The sequence below is a fragment of the Anabrus simplex genome, chromosome 6 (genome assembly GCF_040414725.1).
Source record: "Anabrus simplex isolate iqAnaSimp1 chromosome 6, ASM4041472v1, whole genome shotgun sequence".
Taxonomy (NCBI): domain Eukaryota; kingdom Metazoa; phylum Arthropoda; class Insecta; order Orthoptera; family Tettigoniidae; genus Anabrus; species Anabrus simplex.
The window spans coordinates 302500392-302516778 of NC_090270.1; the positions used below are offsets into that span (position 1 = coordinate 302500392).

At 38.9% G+C, this 16387-nt stretch overlaps 1 protein-coding gene across 3 annotated transcripts in view; it reads right to left on the reverse strand.

The window, feature by feature from the left end:
* The window catches only part of LOC136876494 (selenoprotein N), a 155935-nt gene that overhangs the window by 11116 nt on the left and 128432 nt on the right, over window positions 1-16387 (reverse strand). Inside the window, exons 6-9 of one of the 3 annotated variants that reach the window (XM_067150495.2) lie at window positions 14612-14695; window positions 14412-14512; window positions 8835-9044; window positions 1732-1889 (exon numbers count right to left, since the gene is read on the reverse strand). In XM_067150495.2, the coding sequence (XP_067006596.2) occupies window positions 8940-9044; window positions 14412-14512; window positions 14612-14695 (290 nt within the window). In that variant the 3' untranslated portion in view covers window positions 1732-1889; window positions 8835-8939. Of the gene's footprint in view, window positions 1-1731; window positions 1890-8834; window positions 9045-14411; window positions 14513-14611; window positions 14696-16387 lie in introns of those variants that run through there. The other 2 variants (XM_067150496.2, XM_067150497.2) reach the window with 2 other exon arrangements.

Genomic DNA, 16387 nt, shown 5'->3' on the forward strand with positions numbered 1-16387 from the left:
TCCCTTTCAAGTAAGGACCAAAATACTTTGACTTTATCTGGATTATTTTTTGTTATCCTCATTGACTGCAGAATGGCACTGAAGATCACATAAGATTCGTTTCCTCTTTTAAGGGTTAGCATCAAAAGTGTTGGGGATGAGGTCCTGAAATCAAAAATGGCATCAATCATAGACTTGTGATGGTCGGTGACTTTCTTTTGTTACCTAACTTTTCTCCATGATGGCTAGTAGACCCTTCAGTATTCTATAGTTTCCTACACTTATTCCAAAGTGAACCTTGTTTCTTGGACTGTTTGAAGTTCTATTTTGGCACTCGTCCAGTACTTAAAATTTCATTTGTTTGCTAACACAGTTATCTTTCGAGAGTTTGGAAATACTTGATAATTTTCCACAGTCCTTTGTTTTGAAAAAGAAAGAATGTTACTTCACAGATGTCAAATCCACCCAGTGAAAGCATGGCTGACCTAGTCAAGCTAAGTACGTCGTGCGGCATGAGTTTCATGAGAAATAAACCAAACTACAAGATGATGAAATCTGTGATATTATGATGGATGTACAGAATATAATGCAACACATTTTTTTCTAAAAGCAGGTTGATTTTATTGAGGATTCATATACACCATGTTATTCCCCAATCCTTTTGCTACAATACCCTATTTTTCAAGATAATATCTGTTCAATGCTACGGCCTTACGCCACCATAATGTGAGGCCCTCTCTGCCTGCATGGTGCCACTCGACTGGTCAATGTTGGAGCCAATGTCGTGTTGCATCGATAACTTCCCCATCATCCATGTAGTGCTTCCTGCGAAGTGCGTCCTTCATTGGGCCGTCTGAAGGCGCGAGGTCCAGGCTGTAGTATGGATAAGGAAGAACAGTCCACTGAAGTTTTGTGATCCTTTGTCGGGTGCGCAGACTTGTGCGAAGTCTTGTGTTGTCATGCTTTTGTTCACTGCCAGATCTCCATAGACATTCTGCAAGCGCCTATGAATATCTGTGTTGCCCTGGTTTGCACCAAAAGAAACTCAATAACTGCTCTCTGTTTGGCACGCACCTTTGTTATAGACGCCATTTTGAAGGTTAGTTATAGCACTGCCACGTATCAGAAATTAATGAAAATCTACGAGACAAAGCAGAAATATTCAAGGATGTCCCAAATAAAATTCCAGTTTTAAAAAAAAAATGGAAATTGGCTGAGAAATAATATGTGTTGCAGTACATATTGAATACTCCTTGCATTTCTACTTTGAACAAGAGGGAGGCTGGAATATGAAAGGGTGGATTTATCCTGGTTCTGTGAGTTGGAACATGTAGGGAAAAGAAGGATGCAACTGTTGCGCAAGCATTTCCAGTCCTTTCTCCCTCACTCCACCTGCTCTGCTGCATTAAACAGGTGTACGTAAACTTGATGAGATTCTCTTCAATATAGTGTTGGTTGCATTGTTGTGTAATCCCAAGTTTGAGTTATGGCTCTCAAACCACACCATGACTTCACGACACACTGTAGTAATAATTTCAAATTTGCACTGCAATCTAACTACAGTGATACAATGTTTTTAAAAAATTCCCAATTTTTGATTGGATTCTCTCATGTTTATCTAATATTTTATACCAGATTTACCGGAACTAGTTTTGTACCATTTGGGAACACTCCTGTACACAAACAATCTGAAGCATCGAGTTTGAACTTTGAACTAAATACCATAGATATAATCGAATTACTTACTCATCCCATTTGTAATCAGGAATTTCGCCCACAATGTCCATCATGTCATTAGCATTCAGAGTCGCTACCACTGACCCGTTGGGCAGCAGCAATTGTGAGGTTACAGGGAATTCATATTTCTTAAGCATATGTTCAGCGACTTTGTGACCATTGTTGGACAGTTCCTGCAATCAAGAAAGTGCACATTGTATGCCCATCCATAATTCATGAATAGTTTCAAGGTGATTAGTGGGAGGGATCAATGACAAAGAAGGATGAAAGTCTAATACAGGCAGCCAAAATGAAGTTCTTGAGGAGTACGATACAGAAGAGTAGAAGAGACAAGGAATGAGAAAAACTGGGAAGAAATTGGGAGTGGAAAAAATGAATGACAGAATAGAGAAGAGCCGATTAATATGGTTTGGACACATAAAGCGAATGAGTGATGAAAGAATGCCAAAAAAAGTGATGGAAACGCAAATGCAAGGAAGGAGAGGCTGTGGACGACCACGATTGAGATAGAAGGACACAATCCAACACAGTATTAGACAGTGGCATATGCTAGGATCAAGACGTGGGCTACCACTAGACTTAGGTTACCCCTTTTTGATGGTTGGTTTAGTGAACGTCAAGCCTTCAGCATTTTGAGCTGCAGACAATAGCCAATGGAGAAGCCTGCTGTGTTGTCATGGCTGCTTCACGAGTTACTGCCCTGGCCTCTGCTACTGCCAATACTCAACCCCTGATCAGTTGAGATGGTAGCCTAAGGTTTACCAAATGAAAGTCCGGCCTTCTGGCTAAATGGATACATTTAACCCAATGCCCACGGTTCAGTTTTCAGAATCAACCGCCTCATACTGTTAATTCCCCTGGCTTGGAGACTGGGTGTTTATGACATCTTCACCATTCATTTTATCCTCATTAGGACATCACCAAGCCTATACAGATGCCATGCCCTATTATCATCATTGTCGTCGCCGCCGCCGCCGCCCATCCTTCACTGGTTACTTAGCTTCCTCGGGAGATCAGTGGTGGTGTCTGACCCATGATCATGAGTTTGATTCCAACCAACAAAGGAGAACACTAAACCTGAAAGATTGCATTTCATTTTAGCAGATCTACCAATAAAAAGAAAACTATATTGCTCCTATAACAACAGCCCCGTAGTGTCTTCCTACAAGGATGTAGAAGTAAATGGGAGTGAAATACCAACACTCTTGTTATCTATATAATTAAGTACGAGGTGAGTAATTATATACGATGAGTAACGGATGGTTGATAGTTATCAGTAGCGATCTGACGGACCGAAGCCTAGCACACCTATCCCCCAGGTCCCTGCTTCTATCCAATATACAGCAGCAAGCCGTGTGTGGCGAGTCGAGGGGAGAGGTGTGAGATTCTGGGCTGCAATATCAGTCTCCGATGCCTTGCTCTGAGAAATACATGCAACATTTTTTCTCACTACTTTCGAGTTTTGTAAATGGAACAATGTGTCAGATGCTTACATTATAATGTGCTCTAGACTTCCATCATTCTCAATTGAAGTTTGGGCTTCACTGATAGCCTTGGTAGCCCTCAGTATACATCATTGATATTAGAGAAAGAAACCTGGACTGGGACACAGTCTTGGAGGAGGAGTGGTGGAAAGACCGAAGAAAGTGGAGAGGAACCATATTTGCCCCTACCCGGCTACAGCTGGATAATGGGAAATGATGATGATGATAATAGGGGGTGGGATACACCAGTTTTCTGAAGCAGTTTAACCTTACATTGTGATTTATTCAATGCAATGTGGAGTACTAACAGGAACAAGCAATGAACTAACCAACCACCAAGTCTTATGAAGCACTCTGGATCTTAAAAAGTGTTAAGTTTTGCAAATAGTGTTATAGTTGCTGAACAGGTGATGGTCTTTCTATTATACAAAGAACATCATTGTCCCAAAGAATCCTGAAATGTGTTTACTAAAAATTAATGTACTTTTATTGCTTCATGTAAGAAAAGTGGAAAGAAGAATTACTTGCTTTTTAAAATCAGAAAGGCAAAGTATGCACAGATGGGCTTCAGGGCGCTATGAAATCAAAAAACATATACAGAAGGAAAATCAAGTATTACAGTACACATGGATGCAAGGAACAAAGATGTACTGTACTGTTTGCAGTTGCAAGCAATGGAAAGAAACTTCCACTGTATGTTATGAAATTAGAACCAAACCAAACCCCATGGTGCTACATACTCTGACCAAGCAACCACTGCTCAGCCTGAAAGACTGGAAATCACAAGATGATGCATGGTCACTGTGATGAATCTTCTCAGCCATTATTCTTGGCTTTCTAGACTGGGTTTGAAATTAAAAGCTTTGTCAAAAATACAATTTCCATGAGGGGTCCGTGTTAGTATCTAAAAAGGGCAAATGGACATATCACTTGCACAATACCTATTGGATATGAATTGTTTAGGGAAATCACTTGAATTTTGCCTTTCATACCTGTATTGGATAGTTTTTATGGCCAACTGACAGAAAATGCAAAGAAATAGCCGATAAAAATACTAACTCTTTCTGCTCATGTATCGACAACAGGTTGACAGCTGCCATTCAGCGCTAATACTCGTGTGTTGAGCTCTGGTCAACAAATGGTTTTGACAATCAAAGAAATATTTAGCCACCTAATCAACACTTTTATTTGCCTTTGGCAATTTTATAAAATCATTAATAGTTTATATTTTGACTGCTTTGCCATCATCATCATCAGCTGTATTTATATAAGCTTTAGGTGTAAATAATGTAAAAGTATGCATAATATATGTTTTCGTATTAGCCTTGATAATTTATCATGAGAAAGTTTTCTTTGTCTATTAAGAGAGGATGGTGGTGGTGAGGAGGGGGGTTGGCGGAGGTGAGGAAGAATGCCTAAAAAGTTATTAGTAACTTGTCCTTAACTAAAATATTGTTAAAAATTCTCTTCTTCCAATAAGAAGGTAAGAACGTCTTTTAAGTCTCTTCTTTATCTTCTGCTTGGAAGCGTATTTGAAAAACACTGATTAACTTTTCACCAATTAACTACTTAAGACGTTATTAAAGTATAAAAGTCCCATTCATGTTTCTGCTTGAAGGCTTGTTGAAAAAGCTGATTAACTTGCTTTTCTTGTTGCCAGAGGCAGATTCTTTATCTTCTTATTGAAAGAAGAGAATTTTTTAACAATATTTTAGTTAAGGCCAAGTTAATATTCACTTTTTAAGCATTCTTCATTACCCCTCCACCCCCCCCCCCCACCTCACAAAAAAAAAATTAAATTAAGTTTCCCATTATAAATTATCAAGGCTAATAAAAGAACATATATTATGCATACTTTTATCTGATTTACACCTAAGCTTATGTAAATACAGCTGACGATGACTGCAAAGCAGTCGAAACATGTACTATTAATTATTTTATAAAATTGCCAAAGGCAAATAAAAGAGAACTGTCATCAGAGCACAGTTCTCTGCGAAACAAAGAATTTCACCTTATTTTCTTGACACGGCATAAGCCCAAAAGCGTATACGGTATCATGTCTAAGTACGGGCCGTGAAAGCATCAATGGCAGCAAATAAAAGTGTTGATTAGGTGGCTAAATATTTTTTTGATTGTTAGAATGTCATATCAATACGGACATGAAGTGGATATTTTGTAACGTGGTTTTTAGTCACATAAGTACTCTGTGGAATTCACTACAACTTCTATTTATTATTCAATGATTGCTGCTATCTTCTGGGCACTGTGAGAATCATTTTGATTTTAAATGGGGTTCTCTTGGTGGTCTTGGGTATGAACCTTATCTTGATCCTAGAAAGGCACATAATGGTCTGAGCCCAGGCTGGCTCTCTTTTGAACCTCAACATTCGTTATTTCCCAGAGGCTGCCATGTGATGGATTTGAAATTATCTCAAGTTGGGATTCAATGATTACCACATTGTCATTCTTTTGGTTTCTTTCTTGAACAAGGAGGACATTAACTTCAGATTGTATGAATCACAAACCACAATCGGCTTTTGTTCACTCAGATTTTTCTGTTTATGGTCTGCATATCGTCCAACTGTTTTCCTATATTTCTCTTCCTTCCCTATTTGTGCTTTGAAGTCACTCATTAGAGCTTTTACTTGATGGTCAGGTTCTTGCATCAGTTCCCTTTCAAGTAAGGACCAAAATACTTTGACTTTATCTGGATTATTTTTTGTTATCCTCATTGACTGCAGAATGGCACTGAAGATCACATAAGATTCGTTTCCTCTTTTAAGGGTTAGCATCAAAAGTGTTGGGGATGAGGTCCTGAAATCAAAAATGGCATCAATCATAGACTTGTGATGGTCGGTGACTTTCTCTTGTTACCTAACTTTTCTCCATGATGGCTAGTAGACCCTTCAGTATTCTGTAGTTTCCTACACTTATTCCAAAGTGAACCTTGTTTCTTGGACTGTTTGAAGTTCTATTTTGGCACTCATCCAGTACTTAAAATTTCATTTGTTTGCTAACACAGTTATCTTTCGAGAATTTGGAAATACTTGATACTTGTTTTGAAAAAGAAAGAATGTTACTTCACAGATATCAAATCCACCCAGTGAAAGCATGGCTGACCTAGTCAAGCCAAGTACGTCGTGCGGCATGAGTTTCATGAGAAATAAACCAAACTACAAGATGATGAAATCTGTAATATTACGATGGGTGTTCAGAATATAATGCAACACATTTTTTTCTAAAAGCAGGTTGATTTTATTGAGGATTCAAATACACCATGTTATTCCCCAATTCTTTTGCTACAATACCCTATTTTTCAAGATAATCTCCATTCAATGCTATGGTCTTACACCACCATAATGTGAGGCCCTCTCTGCCTGCATGGTACCACTCGACTGGTCAATGTTGGAGCCAATGTCGTGTTGCATCGATAACTTCCCCATCACCATGTAGTGCTTCCTGCGAAGTGCGTCCTTCACTGGGCCGAACAGATGGAAGTCTGAAGGCGCGAGGTCCAGGCTGTAGTATGGATAAGGAAGAACAGTCCACTGAAGTTCTGTGAGCCTTTGTCGGGTGCGCAGACTTGTGCGAGGTCTTGCGTTGTCATGCTTTTGTTCACTGCCAGATCTCCGTAGACATTCTCCAAGCGCCTATGAATGTCTGTGTTGCCCTGGTTTCCACCAAAAGAAACTCAATAACTGCTCTCTGTTTGGCATTCACCTCTGTTATAGACGCCATTTTGAAGGTTAGTTATAGCACTGCCACGTATCATAAATTAATGAAACTCTACAAGACAAAGCAGAAATATTCAAGGATGTCCCAAACAAAATTCCAATTAAAAAAAAAAAAAAAAGGAAATTGGCTGAGAAATAATACGAGGTGTGTTCAAAAAAAGACCGAACTGTGGCTAGAAAAACTTTATTATGTAGCTTACATCATTTCACAGACTGTCCCCTTCAAAATAGTTCCCTGCACTATCAACAGCATGTTGCCAACGTTTCTTCCACTTTTGGAATGCTTCCTGGAATGCACTTTCTTTGATGGCGCGAAGTTGCCTCGTCGCATTCTCCTTGATCTCTTCAATGTCTTGGAAACGATGTCCTTTCAAGGTGGTTTTCAATTTGGGGAATAAGAAAAAGTCTGCTGGAGCCAAGTCGGGAGAATAGGGCGGATGGGGCACAACAGGAATTTGGTGTTTTGCCAGATAACTGCGGACCGAGAGAGAGAGAGGCATGTGCTAGCGCAACATCCAGGATTTGTTTTCCCACAGTTCAGGCCTCTTCCTGTGCACAGCATCTCTCAAATGCGTTAGAACATTCTGGTATTGTTCTTTTTTCACTGTCTGGCCTCGGGGTACAAACTCGTGATGGACAATGCCTTTCCAATCAAAAAACACAATCAGCATCAGCTTGATGTTTGAACGACTCATTCGTGCTTTTTTCGGTCGAGGAGAACCTTTCCCCACCCACTGTGATGATTGCCTTTTAGTTTCGACATCATAACCGTACACCCACATCTCATCTCCACAAACATTTTCCCAACTTTGAAGCAGAACTTTACGCACACGCGTTGTTCCTCAAGCTGTTTCATTATAGAATTCGACGAACATGTGACACACACAATCACTTCAGAGGCTCTAACTCAACTGATAATGCAGGCAATGGAATGCGGAAAGCAGCGGTCTGTTGTCAGAAGTTGCCGCTAAGCGCCGCCACAGTCACAACTCGCTCAATGTTGCGGTTTGCGCGCAATTTACAAAGTTCGGTCTTTTTTTGAACACACTTCGTATGTGTTGCAGTACATATTGAACACTCCTCGTATGTCTACCATCAACTCTGGCAGAGTTATTCAGCAATGAGCGAGTTTATAGTGCATGAAATACAGAATGAAATCAACAACAAGAATCGTGTTTCTGCAGCTGTAGGAAATAAAAAGAAGCAAGAATTATGTTGACAATCACGGGGAAACAGATGATTTTCATTATGTGATTCACTGTCTTGATCATAATAATAGTGGTTTATGTGAAACCTTTGACAATGAACCAAGACAGGAACTAGCTTTTTCTCAGAATTATACAGCTTGTACACAACATGGAAATGTGCACTGACATGTGATATTGCATGTTACGACTTTGCACTTATAGGGTTTCTCAAGTAGAAAAGTGATGGAAGTCACACATAACAAGTTAATTGTCACAGATTGTGGTGCTAATTTTTATTGTTTTAAGAGTTAGTACAATTGGGTACTTATTCATAATTTCCTTCATCCAACAATACGATCTAGTTGTTAAAATAGTTCAGGAATTCAATTTTACTCTACAGCAGATTCAAGACTAGTTTCAGGGACTAAAACAGGGTGCACCCAGCTTTAGATAATGTGATTCAGAAGAGAAGTGGGTTAAAATACCACTTTCAGCCAAGCTAATGTGGACTTATGTAGTTTCCTATTTCTACTCCAGCTAAATGCTGGGATGATAGCCTAGAGTAAGATCCTAAGTAATTTATCAGGGTATTACTGTTTAATGGGAGTTTCTTTGGAACACTATTGGTCACAGGTTTGAAATTCAGGACTAGGAAATATTTTCAGCTCTACATATTTCAATAAGCCGCCTCATGTACATAAATGAGTTTTTACCTTAAGCTCAGCCACAAGGGCCCATGAGCTTACGAAGTGGCTAGATAGAAGGTCCTTGACAGTAGAGGCAGCCAATGCGCTCTCCCGCAAGGACCGTCCTGATCCTCAGCAAGACTGATCATCCAGGGCACCCCAGAGCACGACACAATGTAGCAGCAGTTGGTGCTGCAGGGATAACTCTACAGCTCTCTCAATGGGATGGTACGTCACCTGCAAAGAGAGGAAGCCGTAAGTAGATGCTCCAATTCAATGCAACGGCAGGTAGATTCATGTATCAATGCTAATGGAGAGTTCTTTTAACATTTCATGTGGTATGCTGGTACGTTCTGTTCCTGTGTGTTTTCCATGATTATTGTACTACGGTATGTAGCGTTGTAGAAAGTGAGGTCTAATACAGAAATAAAGTGTTTCCAGATCCACGTCCATATAACATTTTCTTCTCCGACGTATGAGGAATGTAATTAAATTAAAAATTAAGAGTAAAATATTTCCACCTTTTCAATACAAAATCAAGTAATGTGGATTACATTACGGAAGAAACATTTTTTTAAAAAATGTGAAACTTTATTTTAAATGTGTTTCTTCTGTAATGTAACCCACATTACTTGATTTTGTATTGAAAAGGTGGAAATATTTTACTCTTATTTTTTAATTTAATTGTAATAACACTTCAATATGGACCATTCAAAAATGAAATTCATTTCTCTTTATGAGGAATGTGTCCCAAAAGTTTGCCCGTACCTTATGGTTACATCCTGTGTACAAGTAAAAACGAAGTCCACTATAGGGAAAATCATGGCACGAAACATTGTTTCTGTTGATACATAAGCGAATGAGTGTTATAAATATGTCATCTACATGTGGTATTATCTGGGAATAGCTCAGGATAAGCACCATGTGAAGGAACAGATGAAGAAGAGGTAGGAAAGCTTCATGAGGCACTGACTAATGTAGCCAAGATCATCAGAAAAAGTTAGATAGTTAACCCATTTTCCTACTATGGTGAATATAACTATTTTCATCAGAAATGCAGAACTGTAGTGCCAGTGTATTTATAGTCAGCGGCATTATCCAAAGGTACAGTAAAACCTCGTTGATTTGAAGTTCTTGGGAAGCAAAAATCGGACTTCAAATTACGTGATTTTGAATTAACTGCCAACTCTTAATTCAGAAATGTGCTGCGTCACAAAATATTCTAAGACCTGTTACCCGTTACACAGTTTAAACCTTTCAAACTCTATGGAAAAAAAAACAACCCTATTTCCAAATTGTATCCAACAAAGTGCATTTACAGTATTCAAATAATGCACATGGATAAATCACTGGCAGACTTAACCTCACGCAACGAAAGGAAAAAGAAAAAAATTACTCAAAGATGAGGAGAAATCCATGCTAGCTTCCCTGTGCAAGTGATTTATTCATTGGATTACTTATGCATTTTTGATGTCTTGTACTACTTGCGCGCGAAGTGCCCGACGCCCTTAAAACATCATGGCTTATCGAACTTTCCTATGATGAGAGGAGGAAGTTTCTCGCTTCCGTGTGCATTGCAACACAGTACAGTGACCCCACTGTTGTAATATTTCCCAGCCTGGCACGTCTCTCCTTTAAAACCATAAGTCCATTTGGGCTTGGCATTAAAAAAAGAAAAAATGCGGTTTCATCGGCACCGACAATATTGCTCGGTGCATACGAATCGATTATATGAGCCATGCTTTTTCGCCAACTGTCGGCATCGCCATTGTTTGCGAATTCTGCTTCTCCGTGCACAGCCTGCTACCGGTTCATGATATTGAGGCATTCCTTAAATGCTGATTACAAAAGAATTGCGATTACACTCAAACTTAGGAAATATGAAGCACGCTGTAGACACACCGGAGTGAGCGAAAGTGCAGAAAGCTACCCCTGCGCATTCCAAGAAGACGCATTCTATCATTACGCAGAGAAATTTTGAATTGAAATTAGTCTTTAAATTGCTATTTTTAAAAATGTAAAGGCAGTTTTGAATTTAAAATCTGAATTTTGGTAATGGTACCAACATTGTCCTTCGAATTACGAATTATCCGTATTTCAAATTAAACTATTTAAATAGCACGCAAAACCGTATCTCATGTTTACAGGCAAGCTTCTTCGAATCAGGTTTTGAATTAACCGATTTAGAATTATCGAGTTTTTACTGTAATTTCTCCCAAGTATAGCCTAGTGATCCTCTGTTCCTTTTATAAAATAGGAAGCCCTTTTTGAGTCTTTGATACTTTTATCACATTTTTGGGAAACAACAGAAATAAGTGTTAGTAACTGAGATGTCATATAATCACAAGAAATAATTTTCCAATTTCTTATTTATAGTATAGAATATGATGGTTCAGAACCTTCTAATAACATGTTGAACAACTGTGGAGATTCTCTGTCTATAAAAAGCGAAAGTGTTAAAAACAAAGTTGTTCTCAAGATTCAAACAGGAATTATCCTCCTCTAGGAGAGTCAGCAGTCTGAAATCTTTGATAACACAAATACTACAGTAAAAAGGCAGTAATCTAACATGTAACTCAAATGATGTTGGTAGCCAAATTAACGATTTAACACGTAAATAAATCATCAGATTTGCTGGCACCTTTAAAAGAAAAATAATCATATGTCTAAGGCTAAAGAGTGATGGAATGGAGAAGACTAGATTTTCTGAGTTAGTACAGGATTAGCCTGTAAATGTATATTTTAAAGATATGCTGCAAACTAGTGATGGGCAATCTGAGATGGGGTCTTGAGATTTCTCGAGACTAGCGCAAGCACCGTTTCTTGCGATAAATTTTGAGAGGTCTTGAGACATTATCCCCACATTGTGCGGCGAGCAGCATGTCGTAGGCCTACAGGTAGACTGAACTAAATATTGTTTGTGACGAAAATGGGAATAGCCAATCACAGGCCGTCTTCATTCCATAAATGTGTGTCAACAAGTGATTAGGGCGTTCATTTCTTTCATTTCTACCAAGGTCTATTTTGATGCAGTATAACAATTATAGAGGATACCTACACATTCTGGCCTTGTATTGCAGCGGTAGGTACAGGAATGAGTAGTCTAAGTACAGAAACTGATGACTACTATAAGATAAGTGTACATCAGTATCACTTATAATTTATTAGACCCCACATTCAATATCCAATTTACCAGTGCTTGTGTTTACCGACATTATGGTGATGAAGGAAATAATTTCTTACAATGTTGAAGAGTATTCTTGTCAGGTACTTCGGTATATGACGGTGCAATGTGTAATTGTGTCTAATTGTAGGTGACAACTTCAAGACGATGCCCAAAATGCGACGTAAGTTGTGGACATGGGATTATTTTGAAGGAATGCCACATAGCACAACCCGCTGTGTTGTTTGTACAAAAAAAAAAAAAAAACACACAACAGCAGAAATACTTCTGGGATGATCCAGTACTTAAAAACATACAATATCACTGAAGGGGAATCGTTGCAGAACACCTGCAGCCTGGTCTGCATCACAAGAAGCTATCCTGTCAACAACAATTGTGAGGTATCTAGGTGGGTGTACATCCTATTTACAGTTATTCACAAATTATACAGGGTTATCCAGCTAAGATGTCCACCTCAAATAAGTCGCGAACAGTTTAAGATACTGTTTCCACTTTCGTAAATGGTATTAAGGGGTTCATAGTTGAACGTGCAGTACTTTTCCAGGTTTTCCACAAAATTTATCAGCATAAACATTTCCATATGAGAACGTTATTTTTACACAATAACTGCTAATACTATCAAGCTTACACTCGTAGTTACGGGAACATTGCACAGAATGCAACACAGGAGAATTTTTCTTGAGATCTGAGACTCAGTCTCGAGCGAGAGCATTGCCCACCATTACTTCAAACCTAGGAGGGCAGTTCAAATATAAACGGGAATTATCTTTTTAAATTCATTGCATCAACAACAACAAAAAAAACATAAGAGAGATCACTTCTCTACAAAGTGTCCTGCCTTCGATACACATTTTCTCCACCAGATTGGTAAGTTTTTGATGCCATCCTGATAGCAAGAAGAGGTACATGTGCGGAGCCAGTTGCACATGAACTCTTCTACATTTGCATCATCGAACCGCTGTCCTCCTAGGTCTTGTTTGAGTTTTCCAAACAAATGGTAGTCGCAGGGCGATAAATCTGGATTTGTACGGAGGGTGTTCTAGAGGTGTCCAGTGAATTTCCTCCAGTTTCTTCCGCGTTTAAGTGGCAGTATGCGGCCTTGCATTGTTATGGAGAAAAATGACGTTTCAGACTGGTTGCAGGCGTCACATGTTGCCATACACAGTTTTGCTTCATCCAAAAGGTGACAGTAATAGGCTGCATTAATTTTCCTTTGTTTGTGAAGAAAATCCACCAGCCAAACGCTCGCGGAGTCCCAGAAAATGGTTACAAGCACCTTTCCAGCAGATGGGCGTTTTGGCCTTGACTGGACCTGCTTCGTCTCTTCACCGCCACTCCATGCTTGCTTACTTGCTTTGATTGTGGGGTGTAATGATACACCCAAGTTTCATCATAAGTCAAAATACGTTGCAAGAAATCCTCTCCTTCCTCCTTGCAGTGACGCAGGAGTCTCTGACAAACTTCCTGGCGTAAAGTTTTTTGTTCCTGGTTGAGGAGACGAGAAACCCACCTGGCAGACAATTTTCTGAAATGGAGTTTATCTTGGATAATGGTCTGAACAGTTCCATAACTTATTCCTACAGCTAAAACAATTTGTGAAATTTTTATTCTTCACCAACAATCTCACGAATGTCAATTATGTTGTCTGCAGTCTCCTTTCATGAGGTTCATTTTCTACAGCTTCTCTTCATGCCACAAAATTTTTAGCCCACTCATACATTCAAGTCTGTGAAAGTTTCTTCCCCAAACTGTGCACAGAGCCGTCTCGAAATTTCAGAAGGTTTGGTGCCCTGTTTTCCGAGAAATTTGATAATTATGCATTGCGCAACCGACGTATGCACCTCTTGCTCACTCATGGCATACTGAAGCAGCCCAGCTTTCCACCGTCGTTTGCGCATGCAAACCCCTTCTCCAGACACTCCCACCAACATCCTGGCAAAGCCCCACCTCAGAATTATTACTAACAGCAGCGGTACATTCAAATTCCCATTTATATTTGATCCATCTTCGTGTATGCTTGGGAAAGTATGGATAACATATCTATGAATAGACTATATCATAACTGACGAATTCAGAAAATTTGTGGGTACTGAGATTGTTTTATGATGCCAACCAATAACAATCTGAACTAAGAATTACTAGGCCAAAGATGCAGAAAGTGCAGTTAGTGCACACAGTTCAGGATGAAAAAGCTTTCATATAAAGAAATCATTGAAATTTAGAAACTTCATTTTGTTCCCTACTGAACTCGGATTACTGGGATTTTTATTTTACTATAAAGAAATCTGGTGGAAGTATATGGATATATCAATAAAAGTTCCAATAATAGGTGGTGAAGATGTACAAAATACTGAAAAGATCGGAAATATTAAGCAGTCCAGATTAGAAAACCATCCAGAAATATTGTAAATTCTCCAGACCTCTTTGAATGGAAACATCTTTCTGTCCAGCAGATCGAGTGCATTGCTCAGTGAGATCTCTTCTTCCCAGACAATAGCTGTTGCACTTGTGTTATCCTTCTCTGAAATGGGATCATTACAGGATCCATTACTTAAATCAGATATCTTTTTGCAAGTATTAAGAAAAACTGTTTTAATATACAGTAGGTAACTAAACTCACCTATTTTCTCGAGCTTCATCTGTGGGATGAAACCAATATCAACTTCCATGTCGCCATTTATTAATTTGCTTCCCCACTCCATATCTGCAAAACAAGACATTTAATGCATAAAATCATTCTAAAGATTTCTGTTTACTTCCAAAAATCTTGGTTCAGTATCCTTCATGGTTCTCCTTGACTCCTTTCTATTCCTCTCCCAACTATCACTGAATTGTCACTGTGTCAATCCTCTGTACATGATCTTATCATTTTTCCTATGCTCCTTTCAGAATAATACAGATGATGAAATACATAATACGAGGGCCATTCAGAAATTAAGTTTCCCTATTTAAAAAAAGAAGACAACATAGTTACATGAAAAACTTTATTGGCACCGATACAGCAATATTGGAGCTTTTTTTTTTTTTTTTTTTTTTTCCCCCATAAACACCACCAGAATTGAGACACTTGTCATATTGTGAAATCAACATTTGTATGCCGGTGTCATAGAAATCTGGGAATGGGACCAGCGTGTGACATTCATCTTCAGCTCTGTGTCCATGTGAAAATGCTGACAGAAGAACAGGAGTTTCTTGAGGTGCAAGAAAAGGTGAAAATCACTGGGAGCAAGATCAGGACTGTACAGTGGATGAGCAAACACCTTCCGGCCGAACTCGTGCAGAACAAGTACTGAGCATCGAGCCGAACGTGGGCGAGCATGGCCATGGATCAGCAAAACACCTGCATTGAGCATTCCATGCCTCTTGTTTTGAATGGCCCATCACAATTTCCGAAGAAACTTTATCACAGACTGAACCTCGCAGGCGGCAGAAGAAAGAATACGAGCCGCCATTTCAAGCCACTACTGCTGTACTACTGACACCAAGTGGGACTTGTCCGACCGATATGCGATTGCTGTGTAATAGATCTGCCTCGCATGCTCATATTTCCCAAAATTCCCGGCTAAACAAGTTTTCTTTAAAAGAAAAAAATAGGGAAACTTAATTTCTGGATGGCCTACATATAAATTTATTATAAAAATTTAAACAGTTTTCATGAAAACATCATCCATAGAATATATTTTTTGTAACTGTTACGGATTACACATTATCAAAGTAATAGTAATAATAAACATAATAAAGAAAATTTAAACTTCATGAGATTTGATAAAGTTAAATAAAACACTCACACACAATAAAGACTGCATAAACAGCACTGAGATATAAATACCAAGTTAACCAACATAATGACTAAAAGAAAGGAGATGGGAAGTGGGCTGGGAACCATACAAGGTCTGTGAAAGGTAGTTCGTTGCAAGGAAAATGAGATTAACAGTGATACCTTTCTGAACACTCAAATTTACTGATCATTAGTTCAAATTAAAGCACAAAACAAATTAATTAACAGCCCAAAATAACATATAATAATGCATGTGCTAGTGCACACAACAGTTTACTGATTGCCTAGGTGACGTGAATATAAAGCGACATTTACATTTGATTAGAATGTTCAAAACAGGGGATTACCTCCGAAAACAAGGGGGGTATGACTAGCCGCAAGGGCTAAATCATTTGAAGTTAAAAATGGCGAATGGAAGACAACTTGGGCAAACTACGGCGCACAAAAAAATTAAATTAAGAATTTACATTTCAAGGTTAAAATCCCAAACATGTACCAAACAGTGCTCACCTCGGAGGGCCGGTAGTCCCATCACAGGACAGATGGAGGGGACCTCTGCTCCCTTTGCTGATCACAAATCAAAGATGACGGAAACAAGCTTGGCTCTGGCCAAGTCGC